Here is a 16,580-nt window from a genome sequence, read left to right on the forward strand (position 1 = left end):
TACTGTAAGTGTGTGCTTATAAATAACAAAAATAAATCACTCATTCGACTATAACTTAGTAGATAATTTTTTTTTTTGGCGACTAAACTAAACGACAACTTTGCTTTGTACATGGAGGTTACAGTTACAGTTACAGGAATATTTCTTCTTCATTTTCGAAAAACCTATTTTGATTGGCTTTCATCGTCGAGGTGAATGGCCAGATTAATGTGACCCTCTCCACTTGTCGTCTCAGTCGGCTTCACTACTGTGGAGAACGTTACGGAAGTTTCCTTCTGGAAAATGTCATCGGATATCGCAGGATTGTCAATACCTTTGCCGGTTATCTTCAGCACGCTTCGACGCTGCAGTGCATCGATGATAAGTGATATCAGCCAGCCGAGGAAAACGGTTAACAGGCAACCGATCATGCTGAACCACATGTAGCTGATTCGGAAAATCGGCCAAGAGCTGTTGGAGGGAGAGGAAAAGAAGAAAATATTATTAAACAACGTTAAAAAATACAAAAGTTACAGTTGAGTATTGACTGGAGTAGACCCTTTACAAAATAAAGTAGCAGTAACAAACATTACGCTTCTAAAAGATACATTTTGGTCTAACTGTAATAGACCCTTTACTAATCAAAGTAACCGACGAAGAGAAATCTTCGAAATAACTATTACACTTATTAAAGATACTGTTAGTCTTGACTGCCATAGACCCTTTAGCTTGGTTTTCCAACTACAATATTCAATGTACTCGTAATAAAAAGGAACAGCTGAACAAAATTCATAATAATAATAACATAACAGTTGAGTATTGACTTATATAGACCCTTTACTTTGGTCTTACATTTGTAAGAGATCAATAGAATAAAATCTAAAGAAACACAAATAATTATAAAAGTTTCCTCTAAATATTGGCTGCATTAGACTCTTTACTATGATTCAGCATGTAAACCAAATAACAGATGAAAAGAATTCTATGACACAATGATAACAAATTCAGCTTCATTAACTATTGACTGTAACAGACCTTTTAATTTATGTATCTTAAGTAAATAAAAAACTAATTGTTGACTATAATGGACCCGTGACTTTTTATATCTCAAGTAAAAGAAGAAGAGATAAAAGCTTCTATGAAGAAGCGCCAACAAATATGAAAGCAAATAAAGTATTAACTTTATAGACCCTTTGCTTTGGTAGCAATCTTGAACATAAGAAATACGAAAGCTACATTTGAGTATAGACTTCAGTAGACCCTTTAGTTTGGACTAAGAAATTTATACTAAAATGAAAATAATTTGCTCGACAGTCTGAAGACCTTTGTGGCTCTGGCTCGTCACATTGCAATGAGGAATTGTATTCGCTATTTTAATAAAATAATAATTATAATCGATTTCGAGACTTACGTGAATCCTCCCTCAGTTTTCACTAGTAGACTTTCGCTTAGTAAATCGCCAATGATGTCCGTCACATTCATATGACAATTGCAACTTTCCACAGACGTTGGCAACGTTGGTGTCTTTACATCGCCAAGTTGCGCCACCACGCCCACAAATACGACCAAGGCCAGCGACAAAAGTCCTCCATAGAATGCTCCCTTTGTGTTCGCCTGCTTGCAAGCTATGCCAAGAACAAAAAGCCCCAAAGTAACGCCTCCAATCAGACCGTTGAGCGTCAATGTTGCCTGAAGTACACCACCCAAGTGTTCCACAATGAAAACCAAACCAAATGATACAGCACCAAAGCCCAAAGACATCCATTTGGCATAGGTGGCGCCTTTCTCAGGTGAAATCTTGATGTTCATGCCATTGATGAGCAAATCTTCGCAAGTCACCGCTGACAATGAGTTCAAGGCTGAGGCAACAGTTCTGTGAAGATAAGTTAACAGTAAGTCAACCATCAATCATCAATGAATCAATTTAAAACCTACCCCAAACTGGCTGCAAAGATGCCAGCCACAAAGATGCCAGCGATGGTGTAAACTCCTTCATAGGTATTGATCACATAGTAAGGCAAAAGTTGATCGGAGGCTGTGATGCGACCCACAATCAAGGGATCGCATTCCGCATAGTGAGTGAAGACCATCAGACCGGTGTAAAAGTTAAGCAGAAAGACGATAATCAGTCCAATTATGGCAAATCCCAACGCAATCTTGGCCAGCTTCAGGGATTTCAGGGACATGCATTTTTGTACGGAAGCCTGATTGGTGCAGAAAAGCGAAGTCCAGTAGAAGAAGCCTCCAATGACCACAGACCAAACTGTATGCCGAGTGGTTGGATCGGGATCAAAGCTGATGATTAATAGAAACTTTAGATATAACTTTATAATTTTATTATGCCAACTTACTTGAAAAACTCCAAGCGATCGTATTCAGCTGCAGTCTGAAAGACTTCTATCGGATTGCCACTATAAAAAGAGCCAAGACCCACGATCAAGACCAACGAGACGGCCAAAACAGCAGCCTGGAATAAACAGGAATTTATAAAAGTGAAGGGTAAATATTTATAGATGTATTATTCAATAAGCATAGAGAGATAAATGAAAATATAAAATCAATATTTGGATTCATATAATTCTACTTTAATCTACTATAATACTAATACAAAGCCGACTTCTAATATGTCAAGACGTCTTGGCTACTAAATTTTTGCTGTCAAGAATACATGTTACTTCCTATTTTTAATTCATGTTTAAGTTTAAATAAGAAATTAATAAAAAATAGTATATTTAGATTGATCCACTTTTCGATCTAAAAATCTTAATTTTAGAATTTTTCGTTTACGAAAAGTTTTACTATTTCAAATTTTTCCGAATACGCAATACTTATTCAGATTTCACTATTGTTATACATTATAGATTTGAAAATTAAATTTATTTTTTTAAATATTTTTGATTTTGTTGGCAATTTTAATTATATAATTCGAATTTTATTCCAATTTGAACATTTTGTTTCTTTATTAATGAGAATTTTTTTCGACTGAACAATCTTTATTTTAGACTTTTTTTGTTTTTGAAAACTTTGGCGATTTTAGATTTTTCTCGAATTTGACAAATTTGATGATGTTAAGGTTGTATCAAATTTCAAATGAATTCAAATTTCACAATTCACAAATAGATTTTCAAATTTTAAATTGTAAAATTTATTTTTGATTTTTAAATATTTCTAGGTTGAAATATTTTTGATTTTAAGAAGGTTGCCGATTTCATATAAATATATAGTTATAATTTTATTCGAATTGGTTTTTTATTGTTTATGTCTTAAACCCTTGTCATAACTCACCTGAAAAGAATCTGCAATTACACAAGCTTTGATGCCGCCCATGGAAGAGTAGAAGACACAGACGACGTATATTAAGATGACAGCAATTTTGGTATTCAAGCCCGTGGCTTTGGATAAAGCAATAGCCGGAGCAAGTACAGCAACAGCGGTATAAAAGCACATCTGAATAATTCAAAATAATTTAAATATAATCTAATACATATGATATAAACGATCAGACAACTCACTTGAATTACATAAAGTACTGCGCCTAGAATGCGAATCTCCTTGCCAAAGCGAATACCCAGATACTCATAACAGCTGGTCAGCTCCATTTTAAAGTAGATGGGATAAAAGATCTTCACAGCCACGGGAATAACGAGCACCATGGGAATCACAATGAGCACAAACTGCGTGCCCTGGAAATACATCTCGGAGGGATTTCCAAGCAACTCAATTGCGGTGATGAAACTCGTTGTTAAACTTAGCGTAACTGGAAGTAAACTCATACCAGAGCCAAGCAGGAAATCTTCGGATGAACTGCCGCCAGTTTCGAAGAAGCCATAAAAGATGCCAATGCCCAAGGAGACGACCAACATGCCCAGCAAAATGACGTAGTCGATGCCCGAGAAGGTCGCCTTATGAGCTGGCTGACTGCATTCCTCGATTGCATTGCTCGCAGATATCGTTTGGGTCTTGAATGAAGTGAGCAGCAAGGTGGCAGCATCATTGAACTCCACATGCTCCTGGGAGCCAGCAGATTCCTTCGGCCTCTCGCCTCGCACAATCAGATACTTTTGCTCGGTGGAGATGGGTTGTTCCTTCACAGTGTGGGCGCTTATAAAATGGGCCAGAGCACACAGGGTTAACAATTTTAAAATGGTATTAGCACACATGTTGGGAAGAGCGTTGAAGTTAGCGGAAAATTCGTTGTAATCATACAATTAGTAAATGTTGCATTTACATCTCACAGCCCACAAAAATGATCTGTAATAGAAAGGAACAATTATTTAAATATTTATTTTTATTTTTTGTAATAATACAATTTCTTATTGCAATGAAATAAGCCAGAGCAACTGAAGCTAAGAAAGAAATAAGAAAGCTAAAGTCGAGTGTGCTCGACTGTGAGATACCCGCTACCCATTTTGAATAAAATCAAAACAGTGCAGTATTATTCTTAAAGTATACCTAATAATGTACCGTAATGTACTAGTTAAAATATACCAGATTGTCAGTCAAAGCAGCTAAGACCCGATTGCAGTAAGCCTTAAATAACTTCTTAAACAACTTAGTTATTATTGTCTATATCAAAATTCGCGAGTCTCGTTTAAACTTAAAATTACGCTTGCTATTCGATTTTTAGTTCATTTGAAGGGACGGAAGAGCGCGTGTTAAAAATTTGAAACAAACTTGATCTGCGTGCAAACAGAATAAATCCTGCCAAAATATATTATAGCTCTATCTCATATAGTCTCTGAAATATAGATGTTTATATGGATGGACAGACATACGGACAGACAAGCGGACGTTCAGACGGACATGACTTTTGACGGCTGTTGTCGCTGATCAAGAATATATGTAATTTAAAAGGTTGATGGTGCCTCTTTCTGCCTGTTACATAGATTTCCTGCATAAACAAAGTTATAAAACCCTTCTACTCTATGGATAGCGGATATAAAAATAAAATACAATTTTTATTTACAATATTTCAAAAATATGTAACATAAAGCCATGAACTCAGGAAGCAGTTAAAATGCGCATATTAATTTAATTGCTATTGTAGATCGACGATGAAGATTTTCGACTAATGGCAAGTTCAAGGTTTTATTGGAAGAGAAATTGCGCCAGGGCGGCAATTTGTAATGCAAAGAGCTGTGGGTGTCGTTAATTAATTAAGATCTTCGTCTGTAAGTGTAGCTGTAATAAAATCGACACATTCACACTCGTGACAATGTCTGATGGCCATTGCTTCAGAGTCGCGTACACACATCTATATTATTTGGTTACATAAACAATTTAATTAAGAAAAGAAATATGCTAACAAAGAACTTTTTTGTAAGATATTTATTTTTAAATTCTTTATATTCCTCTTCATTTCTTATAGTTGAATATTTAAATGTATTTCTTTTTCTTTTTTCAATTTGATTTTCAGACATTAATTTGTTAATCAAATGTGATCTTTAATCGTAAAAAAAGAAGAAAACACAAGTAATTGCTTAACACACTCAAGAGGCACTCATAACCATATGTATATTATTTGGTTACATAAACAATTTCATTCAAAAACGTAATGTGCTAAAAAAGAATGTTTTTGTTATTATTTTATAGTAAGATATTTATTTTAAAATTCTTTATTTAAACTTAATATTATTCTTCATTTTATATATTTGAATATTTAAATGCATGTCTTTGTCTTTTTTTCAATTTGTTTTTCAGAATTTGTTTAAAAAAAATAAATAAATTGATACGCGTTGAGAAAACTCAATTAATTGCTTAACACACTCAAAAGTAACCCATTAAATTATTTGGTTACATAAAAGATTTATTTAAAAAATGAATATGCTAAGAAAGTACGTTTTTTGTTATTATTTTATCGTAAGATATTTGTTTTGAAATTCTTTTTTAAAACTATTTTATACATTTGAATATTTAAATGGATTTCTTTATCATTTTTTCAATTTCATTTTCAGACATTAATCTGATTATCTGTGATCTTTTGTAGTTAGAAAAAGAAATGAAATTGTTACGCGTTGAGAAAACACAATTAATTGCTTAACACACTCAAGAGGAACCCATTAAATAAAAGACATCAAATAAACAAGCGACGATTTGATACGATGATGATGAGTATCTGATGAACATGCAAACTGCAAAACTATAAAATATTCTCGCAACGCGTTGCGAGCAGCTCCTGTCGCATGGTTTCAAGTGGGAATTAAGCGATTTGAACTGGTTTCGATTGGAAATTTTAAGCTGCCTTGCACCAGTTTCGACTAGAAATTGGCCTAAGAACAAAGAGCGTTGAACAAGTCAAGAGCATCGTCGAACACAATGACTAAAGGAACCAAATCGATGCTTTACCAAAAATGAAAAAAAAAAATAAATCTGTTCTGTTCTGTTTCTCAGTCTCCCTAGTTTCCACTTAACCCGAAGCACGCGTCACTTTCAACTGAAGATTGCAATCTGTGTGTTCTTCTTTTCCAGCCTTATCGAGTCAATTGATATGCGCATATCTCGCTTTTTTTTTGGTTTTTTCGTTGTCTGGCAAAGTGACTCGCTGCCCGGTCATTAATATTAATTATAATAATAAGAATTTTAATAATAATACATCTTGGCTGGCATCTTGGGCGCAATTCCATTTTGACGTTTTAATACTCGTCATATATTTATTAAAATTTATTACAGGCGAGCTATCGAGATAACTGTGCAATTTAATTGTTACAGCGAACTCTAAAAAAAAGTAGCTTACGCAAATTTCTCTATGAAGTCATAACATCAAATAAATCTATTTGATTTACAATCTATTTCGTAAAATAAAATTAAGCAGGTCAACAGATTTATTGACAAAATGGTCAGCTCCGATCTTCAAATTACTATATATAAAAATATGGATCTCAATTACCTTAGCGTGACTTAATGAAATTAAATATTTAAACTGCGCATAGTTTTTTTTATATATTGTATAATTTTGTTGTTTCGTTTCTCTTTTAATTAAATCTATTTCTACAAAATAATAAAAGAATGTGTCTATTTATAGTTACAGAAGTTTTTTTTTTTAATTTGAAGATTAGCATCTTTATTCAATCTTTAATTAACAATTAAACTATTGAAATTGTAACAAGCTTTGCGTGTCTACATAAAATGAAAAAATATTTTAAATTCACAAAATATTTCCAAACTCGCACAATTTTGTAATGAAAACTTACTATTTTAAATGTGATATAATCCGTGTTTAGAAAATCCTTTTCTTTCGTTAAAATCGTAGTATTATTTCCCGTTCGTTATTGAAACTCACAGCTCAAGTAAAAATGTTCTGAATTGTATTTGTAGAATTGTTCCACGATTATTTCTGTATTTCATTAACACCAAACACTTTTCAAATCACAAGAATAGAAATCGAAATATCCGCTTTTGTTTTTGAGGACTTTTATCGAATCTAGGAATTGCACAACTTGATATGTTTTTTTTTAGGTTTTCAATAGTTCGAACGCGTTCGACAATTTTCAACGGAATGAGCTGCGGTCAGCGATCGTGATGGGCTTTTATAAGCCCGATTGGTCAGCAATTCATCGAGCTCCAGCTTCTCGCTGTGTTTGGAAATTGGAAAGAGCACAATGAATATGAAACCCAAAACAGAAAAGAGAACGAGCTCGATTAATAAATTAAGATGGATATTGAGTGCAGCAAGCGAGAACGTTGCAGCAAATCAAGTGAAACAATCTTTACTGATCAATTTTATGAAATACAAACAGATACTATAAAAACTTTGATCATAATTTAATTTAGTTTTTATACAATTTATTATTACAAAAGATTGTCTAATATTAGCTGCATTTCATAATATATATAAACCAATCTCTACTGATCAATTTTATGAACAAAAAATACAAACTGATACCTATAACTTTGATCGAAATTAATTCATTTTTATAAAAATTTATTATTACAAAAGATTGTCTAATGTTAGTTGCATTTCATAATATATCAGAACCAATCTTAACTAATCAACTTTATGAAATCAAATACAAAAATTTATTTATATAACAATTTTTATTACAAAAAGATTGGCTAATATTAGCTGCATTTCATAATATTTCGTAATTCATTTTATATATTTTCGGTCAATCCCTTCATGTTCTCCTAAGCGTGAATCATTTAGCAAGAAGTTTTCCCTTCCCCCAAAGTGAAAACTTCTTGTTAAATGATTCACGCGTAGAAGAACAGGAAGAGATTGGCGGAAAATACCGGAGAAGACTTCTTTAAGGCGGTCTTGAAGGCTGTGCTCGAAGCGAGCACACATCAACAATTAGTTGCTCACCCAAAAGGCTAATCGGAGGCGCCTCCAATATCATCCAGCATCGCGATTTGCGTGCAACATTTTAATTGACGAGCCATAAGAGACGTCAAATGTTAATAAGTTTTTAGGTTTTTGTGTGTGATGAATTCTGTTCAGCTGCCCTTTTGAATTTGAAATGTGTAAATAACTCAAGAAAGTCGCAAAAAAAAAAAACGATCATCAATAAATTTTCGAGTAAACCGTAAACAATACAATACAATATATGTATATATATAATTTTATCTTAGCGATCCAATTGGGGCGGGGAGCTTTGGTCTCCCGGTTATGCATACTATTTAGGCCCCCGAGCTTGGATAACGAAAAAACGAGTTTGATCTGGAACAGCGAGCTCACGTTCTTGTTAATAGAAAATTATTTGTTTACAATTTGTTTATAGTACTCTTTCGCTCTTCTTGCAAAATGCTGCAAGTGTTTTAGTGTTAATTGAAATGTATGCCGAATTAAAATTGAAAACATTGCCAGAGGCGCCGCATATATAAATCTTTATCAAACTGTTGAATGGTTTCCAATATGCACGTGTACCTGGCGTATGAGTAATATAAATTCCATTCCATTAAAATCGGACTATGCGGTGCTTCCCCTCTCATAAAAGACATTTTATCTGGTAGCCAACTTCGAGTTTTTTAATTATGTATGTACATATTTAAACAATCTCAGTCTTAAACTAGTCAAATGCAGTTCAACGCATTTTGGGAAAAATCCCCAAATTTGTTTATCTTCTGTGCTCTGACTGCACAGAGATGTGTTTGAGAGTTCAAATGTTAAGACATATTTCGTCACATAATAATTGCAAATTTGTAATTGTTTTATTTCTATTAATTGACACTCGTAACCCTGAATGTGGGTGTCTTCCCCTGAAACTTGTTAAGGAGAAAGCTTTAAAAGCCAAACCGTTAATTGTGTTCACTAATGAAAGTGGGCGATAAATTGTCGACCTGCAAAATTTCTACATAGAAGATATTTTTTTTTATGACTCAGTTTTCTATACAACATTACCAACTGTCTATGCGGTTATAATTAAAACCGAAACAAAAACAATTTCTTAAGTGGCTATAGATAGTATTTCAGGAAGGCTTTTCTAATTACAAATTTCTTTTATATCAGCAGATTAAGCAAGAAAAATGAAATATTTTGTTAAAAATTATTTGAAAATAAGATCATTAACCTTACAGTTTGAAAATGATTTAAAAATATGCACATCAACCTTACTGTTTGATGTACATTAGACAGTTTGATGTAGGATAGACTCGGCTCGTCAACCTTACAGTTTGATGTATATTAGACAAGGTGCAGCAACTGCTATTACTAATCGTAAAGATGTTTTTAATAAGTTTCTAAGCCTCTTTTATTAATAATATAACTGGGTTGAATTAACGTAAATATTAATTATTATAAGAAAAAGTCGATGTAACCTATATATATAGGTATGGTAAATGAAGATGTTTGCATACAAATACGTTTCAACAACAACTCGGAATCAAAATAGCTCCGATGAGCGAGTTGGTGGTTAATAGTATATTTAAAAGTATATTTTCATTAAGCTACAGTGGTATATTCAAGTTTGCAAACTTTGGTCACACTTAACAATACTTCCTGCCAAAAGAAAATATAAATAAGGAAACAAATTGTTTTTTAGTTAATTAGATTTCCATAAAACCTAAACTATGAGCGCACCAGCAGCTCCAACGGGCATCCAATGCACCGCGGGTGCAGTTCCCGTGCGCAATGAAAAGGGTGAGTTAAAAAATGAGAATAATGAACTGACAACTGATTCTTGATGCGCTTGCAGGCGAGATTTCCATGCAAAAGGTGAAGGTGCAGCGTTATATATCTGGAAAGAGACCTGATTATGCATGCGCCGATTCCAGCTCAGATGAAAGTGACGACGATGACTTCGTGGACAATCGCAAACGCATGGAGCGACACAAGGCTGAACGCCATAAGCTTGAATTGGAGCGACGTGACAGCGCCGACGAGAAGGCCCTAGATCAAGAGGATGAGGCTGAGGTGGATGATCCACGTTTGCGACGCTTGCGTGCTCGCCCGGCTGATATGGAAGATTTGGAGCGCGAGCGACGTGAACGCCATCGACACATTCACGAACCGGAAATGGTGGAAAGCGCAAGCGAAGATGATGATGATGAGGACGCCAACGTGCAGCAACAGCGCATTGAGCGGGCAACCAATAAAATTACATTGGCATCTGAATCCGACACAGACTCCGAGTTGAGCGACACAGAATTGGAGAAGCGACGCTCCAAATTGAGAGCACGCATGTTGCAACAACAACGGGAAGAAGAAGTCCTTCAAAAAGAGGATGAAAAGCAATCGGAATCATCAGAGTCCGACAGCACCGAGTACGAAGAGGAGACGGAAAGTGAGGAGGAAAACGAGCCACGATTGAAACCATTGTTTGTGCGCAAACGCGATCGTGCCACCATCCAAGAAAAGGAGCGTGAAGCCCAAAAGCAAAAGCAAATTGAAGCGGAGGCCAAGCGAGCGGCCAAAGAACGAAGACGCGCCACACTGCGCATGGTGGAGGAAAGCGTGAAGAAGGATCTGGAAAAGGTGAAGCCAGAGACAAATGAAGCATCCATTGATGATGTGTGCACAGCCGATGAGAATGACGAGGTCGAGTACGAAGCGTGGAAACTGCGCGAGCTCAAGCGCATGAAGCGTGATCGCGAGGAGCGAGACAAGTAAGCATTACCACTACCAACATACTAAAAACGCTTTATTAAACATTTTATGCTTGCAGCGCGGATCGTGAAAAGGTAGAGATCGAACGTATGCGCAATCTCACCGAGGAGGAGCGACGCCAGGAGCTGCGTTCAAACCCCAAGCTGGTGACGAACAAGGCGACCAAAGGCAAATACAAATTCCTGCAAAAGTACTATCATCGTGGTGCCTTCTACTTGGACGAGGAGAACGATGTGCTGAAGCGAGACTTTGCTCAAGCCACGCTCGAAGATCACTTCGACAAAACCATTCTGCCCAAGGTGATGCAAGTGAAGAACTTTGGTCGCTGTGGTCGCACCAAATACACGCATTTGGTAGATCAAGATACAACCAAATTCGATTCACCTTGGTATGCCGAAACCTCCAATAACATGAAATTTCATAATGAACGAGCTGGCGGCATGAGGCAGCAATTTGATAAGCCAACAGCTTCCAAACGGAAAAAGATGGAATAGATTTTAAGTAGAATAACAACAAAATATGCAGTATATGTGTAAAAGTGAAAATATATTGTGTGTAAATGCGAAAACAAATAGTAAATATCTAAATTAGAAACTATAAATTACAATCTGATGAGCTTGTGCTCATCCAACAATTCTGGCTTGTGTTGCACTAGCGCCTGCATAACGCCTTCTGTTTTGATGTACTCTAGATTAGTGTAGTTCCTGAGCAGCTGCCACATATGTTTATCCTTCTGACTAGCCACCGCATAGAGACGCACATTGCTGGCAATTGGCGGAGCTTTGCGGTGCACCGTGCCACCAGCACATTCAATGATGGCTGCAAAAGAGAAACACTTTTAGTTCAATTTTAGATTCAAGTGAATCAGTATTCAATCAACCTTGCATATCCTTGGCATTTGGTTGAATATCAGTTCCAAGCATGAAATTGAAGCCTTTTAATAAATTTGTTGGTTCTAATACTGCCAGTGGATTGAACTTGAAGAGCTCCATGAATTTGTAGTCCTTAAATATGTGATTCGATTTGACGGCCAACGAGCGATTCTCCTTAATGTCGTGCAACCAACAAGATGACAGAATGGGCCTATTGGATGCAATTCCTATTAAGAACTTGTAAGTGCGTTCCCCACGGTCCATGAGGAGTACGTCACAGCAACGCGGATCATCAGTAACTTCAAATTCGTCTGGGGAAAACATTTAAGTAAAACGTCAAAGACGGCAATAAATAATAAAACAATCCTCATACTTCTCAAAGAATGTAAAATTTGACGCAACTCTGCATAATTGCACATTGACAGCGATAATTGAATTTTGCGACCCGATCTCTTTATTTTCATGATGTACTTGTTAATATCTGCAATTTAAATAATGACTATTAATAATTTAAAGTTTCTAAATGTTGCAAGCACTTACCTTGAAGTGGATCCTGTTGATTATTTTTCCGTCTACCTTAAATGGAAAAGTTGTAAATGAATCATTATGAAATTTGCCTAAAGTGAAAACTCAACTTACTATTATTAGTCGCTGACTCCTCTTCATCTTTGTGATTTGTTTTAGCAACATCCTTAGCTTTAGCTATGGGAATTCCCTTTTCAGCTTTCGCTACTTTGTCTAACTTTCCAGTTGTTTTCGATGATTTTGAGCGACTTGGCACTGCAAGCAAAAGATTATGCTTATAAAATTATGACAATATAAAAATAAATTCGTCTGACCAACCTTCGGTATTGCCATCAGGCTTGCTTGCAACATCCAGTTTAGATGCAGCCTTAGATGCAGTCGTTAATTTCTCAGCAACATCCCTGGATTTGGCTATTGGAGTTGAACTGCTGGCAATTGCCTTGTCACTAAAAATAGGTTCACTTTCGGACTTGCCAGTTTTCTTTTTAGATTTAGAGCGACTAGAAACTGAAAACATCAAATTATGCTGTTAAAATAATGACAATGACTTTTAAATAATGAAATTAACCTTCAGTTTCGCTGGCTGGCATACTCGAACTCTCGATCTTTGATTTCTTTACTTTCTTCTCTGGTGGAACATCGGTTTCCTTTGTAGATTCCTTGCTTGTCCCTGCAGCTTCAGATGATTGTGAATCCGTTTTGAGTGACGCCAGACGTTTGCTGCGTTTAGGCGGAGCAACTTGATCAATGGGTTGAATAATTTCTGATTTTTCTGAACGGCTTTTTGATGTTGAACGACTTGAAGCTGCTTGATCTACTTTTTCTGGCACACACTCGTCAGTGCTTCTTGGTTTTTTAGAACGCTGACCTTTTGCTTCTGATGCTGAAAGAACTGATACCTCTTGATTCTTAGTTTCATGCAAAGACACATCATTAGTTTTGAGTTTACTAGGACGTCCCCTTTTTGTGTCCGATTCTGAACGAACTGAAGCTGCTTGATCCTTTGTTTCATGCAAAATCACGTCATTAGTTTTCAGTTTTTTAGGACGCCCTCTTTTTGTTTCTGATGCTGAACGACCTGAAGCTGCTTGATCCAACTTTTCATGCAAAATTTCGTCAGTGGTTTTTAGCCTTCTAGAACGCCCTTTTTTTGTTTCCGACTCAGAACGAACTGAAGGAGCTTGATCCAATTTTTCATTGCTTTTCACTTTTCTTGAACGAGTTTTTGTATCTGATTCGGAACGAGCTGAAGCTGTTTGATCTACAATTGCTTCACTTTTCGAATTCGCTTGACGGGACATTTTTGAAGAAAGGGGAGTTTTCTCATCAGCATACTCCAAAGTTTCATTTTCTTCTGAACGTTGTTTTTTTGGAGCTGTGAAAGATTGTGTGGCTTATTAATACAATTTATAAATTGTAAAATATAATACCGTGACTCACGTGATGTTAACTTTGTATTTGACGTCGAAGACCTCTTCCGATTTTGTTTTGTAGTAGCCAGAGGAGTTTTTTCGTCGTTGGATTCAACAGTAATGGGAGTGCTGGACTTGGACATGTTCCGAACATTTACTGCAAGTCGTTTTCGACTAAAAGTTGTAGCTGATTGGTTAGCCACCTCCTTTGATATCTGTAGTAAAAATTGTAGTACTATCAACAAATAATAATAATTATCGCTTATTCTACTTACTTCATTTTGCTCTTTTTTCTCGGTGTTGCATTTTGAATTTGCAAACTGGAAATCTTCATCTTCTGAAGAACTAGGCAGTGATTTAAGTGCAATAAATTCCTTGAGTTCATGATCTAACTCATCTCCGATACTTAGGCAATCTGATATATTCAGTCGGGAAGAATTTGGATCTAAAATAAAAATATGTTAAGCGATAGTTATATGTATTATTATACTACAAATAATTACCTGCAGTTTTGGGAGGAATAAACAATTGAGTCTCCTGCATATCGTCATTGTTGTTGATGCTAGAATTCGTTGATTCTTTCGTGATTGTTTCAGATACTCGAGGCTGTTTAAAGAACACCTGAGTAGCGATTAAGTCCTCTGAATTATTAGCAATATCATTAACCGCTGGCTTTGCCAGTGGCGCCTTAAATGGAGATGAGGTATTCGAGTTGTTGAAATTCTCTGAATTATTAACCGTGGACTTTGGCAGTGGCACAAGAAAAGCAGATGAGGTATTCGAGTTGTTGCCGTCAGTTTCCTTTGGCTTGGTTTTGGACACTTCAGGATCTCTAATAAATGCTTGCGTGGCAATGTTGTCCTCCAAATTGGTTTTCATCAGTGATGTTCGCTTTGGAAATACTTGAGTGGCAATGAAATCATCATTATCGTTCCAGCTAGCATTTCGATTGAAGGCTTGAGTTGCAACATCATCATCGTTTGCAATTAATTTGCGCATGGGAAATGCCTGCGTCTCAATGAAGTCCTCATTATCATCTTTCCCCTCTCCTGGTGTATTGTCAGGCGTCTCAATGCTGTTCACTGCAGACTTTTCTGCTCTGCAGACCGAATTTCGATGTACATCCGCAGTTACATTGATTAATTCATGAGGTGGGGAGTTACTGCTCTGATTTGCTTCATTGTTAATGAAATCAAACAAATCGGGTGTGCAGGGTACATCGTCGAGTGGTATTCCTGCTGCAGACAATTCGGGTGTTAAGCAAGCCTCATTGCGCGCATGTTCCTCATCTAGCTTAGTGCTGTTTACAGCAGAGTACTTTGTGTTGGTTGCAGACCAATTTAAAGCACTCACTTCCTGGTCGACAGCAGCGTTGTCTAAAAGAAAGCAATTTTAATCATTTAACAAAGTTCGTTTGTATCATCCTCAACGCAATTATTACCCGCTGGCTGCTTTAAACCTCCTTTACCAAGCACTGTTATAGCTACGTCGCCAAGCAAAAGAGATGAATCGAAATCATCAATGGCATCTTCATCAAATTCGTTAAACTCCTGTGTACAAATCCGAATTTGGCTGCCCAGCTCCGAGGAATCGTCGTCCACAACAACATTAGTCTTATGCTCCAAGTCTGGCCTAAGATTTTGTTGGGGTAAGACCTCTTGTGTCTCCGGTATTAAGAAATCATCATCATCAAATGAAACCTTTGACACTTCCGGACCTTTCGATTGTCTGTGCAAGGGAACGGCTTGTGTTTCGGGTATGTTAAAACTATCGCAGTCATATGTGGTATTCGCCGATGGCGGCATTGATTCGGGAATGACTAAGCTATCACTTGTTTTATTGACAGTTCTATCCTGGATCTCCTCCTGCAATGCAAATATATAGTAAACAGTCAATTAAAATAACGTGGGCATTGCGCATACCAATTCCTTGTCATCAGCGAAGCACACCTCCTTGGGTGGAGGCATTGTTTCAGGTATGATGAAGCTATCACCCGTTGTATCCACAGACTTATCCTTTGTCTCCTCCTCGAAGCCACTGCTATCGTGAGCCTGCAATAGACAACGATTTGCTGAAATTGCAACATTGTCTAGCCTTTTTCCACACTCACCGCTTCATCATGCTTGTCTTCCTTAAAGGATAACTTAGCCTTAACATTGCCAAACTTCAAATCAACCAGACAATTGACAATATCCGAATTACTGATGCTTTGAATTTCTGTTTCACTGCCATTCACAAACACTTTTCCGGCCACCGCAGCTATTCGCACAATTCCGCCAGCTATAAGTGCTATAGTAGCGTGTGCCAGCTCCAAGGACTAGAAAATATAAATATATATGTATAAATAGAAGACTTTGGTTTCCATGAAACTAAAACTCACCTCATCGTCGCTGTGAAACTCTAGTTCCCGCTTACGACCAATGCGATATATGGTATCAGGCTGCAATTGAACAGCTTCCGGATTTGTACCATCCTCAAAGCGGAAAGTCACAAACACCATGATGACAACAAATAAATTTGCAATTGCAAAACAGGTAACAGGCGATTGGCGCCAAAACCTACTACTGGTTAATCACTAGATTTGTAGCTCATTAATAACGTTATATGAGCTTTTAAAACAAATATGGCACAAAGAAAATAACAATTAAATTTAAAAAAAAATCACATAAACGTAAACAACATTTATAAATTCGCAATTATTATTGTAAGTAAACACAAATCTAATAGTTAAGCGTCTTTCAGTTGACAGAT

The 16,580-nt window shown here is 36.3% G+C and overlaps 4 protein-coding genes across 5 annotated transcripts; 1 reads left to right on the forward strand and 3 right to left on the reverse strand.

Annotated features, from left to right (window-relative positions):
• Positions 1–16: 16 nt before the first annotated feature.
• LOC133842622 (sodium-coupled monocarboxylate transporter 1) lies at positions 17–4,139 on the reverse strand. The gene is made up of 6 exons (XM_062275804.1): positions 3,492–4,139; positions 3,265–3,426; positions 2,331–2,446; positions 1,915–2,274; positions 1,391–1,852; positions 17–450 (listed from the first exon to the last, which is right to left on the reverse strand). The coding sequence occupies exons 1-6, from the start codon at positions 4,137–4,139 to the stop codon at positions 165–167; spliced, it is 2,034 nt and encodes a 677-aa protein (XP_062131788.1). The 3' UTR covers positions 17–164.
• Positions 4,138–7,484, reverse strand: LOC133842623 (uncharacterized). The gene is made up of 2 exons (XM_062275805.1): positions 7,170–7,484; positions 4,138–4,230 (listed from the first exon to the last, which is right to left on the reverse strand). The coding sequence occupies exon 1, from the start codon at positions 7,321–7,323 to the stop codon at positions 7,255–7,257; it is 69 nt and encodes a 22-aa protein (XP_062131789.1). The 5' UTR covers positions 7,324–7,484; the 3' UTR covers positions 4,138–4,230; positions 7,170–7,254.
• Positions 7,485–9,883: 2,399 nt separating this feature from the next.
• On the forward strand, positions 9,884–11,608 carry LOC133843751 (microfibrillar-associated protein 1). The gene is made up of 3 exons (XM_062277425.1): positions 9,884–10,054; positions 10,110–11,019; positions 11,079–11,608. The coding sequence occupies exons 1-3, from the start codon at positions 9,985–9,987 to the stop codon at positions 11,512–11,514; spliced, it is 1,416 nt and encodes a 471-aa protein (XP_062133409.1). The 5' UTR covers positions 9,884–9,984; the 3' UTR covers positions 11,515–11,608.
• Positions 11,548–16,503, reverse strand: LOC133843747 (mediator of DNA damage checkpoint protein 1). Of its 2 annotated transcripts, none has more exons than XM_062277418.1 (14): positions 16,210–16,503; positions 15,940–16,146; positions 15,752–15,880; positions 15,271–15,691; positions 14,333–15,205; positions 14,105–14,274; positions 13,858–14,044; positions 12,986–13,792; positions 12,736–12,924; positions 12,532–12,672; positions 12,433–12,468; positions 12,266–12,373; positions 11,901–12,203; positions 11,548–11,839 (listed from the first exon to the last, which is right to left on the reverse strand). In XM_062277418.1, the coding sequence occupies exons 1-14, from the start codon at positions 16,327–16,329 to the stop codon at positions 11,622–11,624; spliced, it is 3,909 nt and encodes a 1,302-aa protein (XP_062133402.1). In that variant the 5' UTR covers positions 16,330–16,503; the 3' UTR covers positions 11,548–11,621. The 2 variants fall into 2 exon arrangements, with proteins under 2 accessions (XP_062133402.1, XP_062133401.1); XM_062277417.1 differs by having other exon boundaries at positions 15,271–15,694.
• Positions 16,504–16,580: the final 77 nt, after the last annotated feature.

Source organism: Drosophila sulfurigaster, chromosome 3 (genome assembly GCF_023558435.1).
Source record: "Drosophila sulfurigaster albostrigata strain 15112-1811.04 chromosome 3, ASM2355843v2, whole genome shotgun sequence".
Taxonomy (NCBI): domain Eukaryota; kingdom Metazoa; phylum Arthropoda; class Insecta; order Diptera; family Drosophilidae; genus Drosophila; species Drosophila sulfurigaster.

Bases quoted from the DNA above. Each gene is read 5' to 3' on its own strand.
- LOC133842622 (XM_062275804.1), bottom strand. From the start codon at position 4,139: ATGTGTGCTAATACCATTTTAAAATTGTTAACCCTGTGTGCTCTGGCC. The intron at 3,427-3,491 runs GTGAGTTGTCTG...TGAATTATTCAG, and splicing joins CAGTACTTTATGTAATTCAA to ATGTGCTTTTATACCGCTGT. The intron at 2,447-3,264 runs GTGAGTTATGAC...TGTTTATTCCAG, and splicing joins TAATTGCAGATTCTTTTCAG to GCTGCTGTTTTGGCCGTCTC.
- LOC133843751 (XM_062277425.1), top strand. From the start codon at position 9,985: ATGAGCGCACCAGCAGCTCCAACGGGCATCCAATGCACCGCGGGTGCA. The intron at 10,055-10,109 runs GTGAGTTAAAAA...ATGCGCTTGCAG, and splicing joins TCCCGTGCGCAATGAAAAGG to GCGAGATTTCCATGCAAAAG. The intron at 11,020-11,078 runs GTAAGCATTACC...TTATGCTTGCAG, and splicing joins GATCGCGAGGAGCGAGACAA to CGCGGATCGTGAAAAGGTAG.
- LOC133843747 (XM_062277417.1), bottom strand. From the start codon at position 16,329: ATGGTGTTTGTGACTTTCCGCTTTGAGGATGGTACAAATCCGGAAGCT. The intron at 14,045-14,104 runs GTAAGTAGAATA...TTTTTACTACAG, and splicing joins AGAAAAAAGAGCAAAATGAA to ATATCAAAGGAGGTGGCTAA. The intron at 12,925-12,985 runs GTTAATTTCATT...TGATGTTTTCAG, and splicing joins GCCAGCCAGCGAAACTGAAG to TTTCTAGTCGCTCTAAATCT.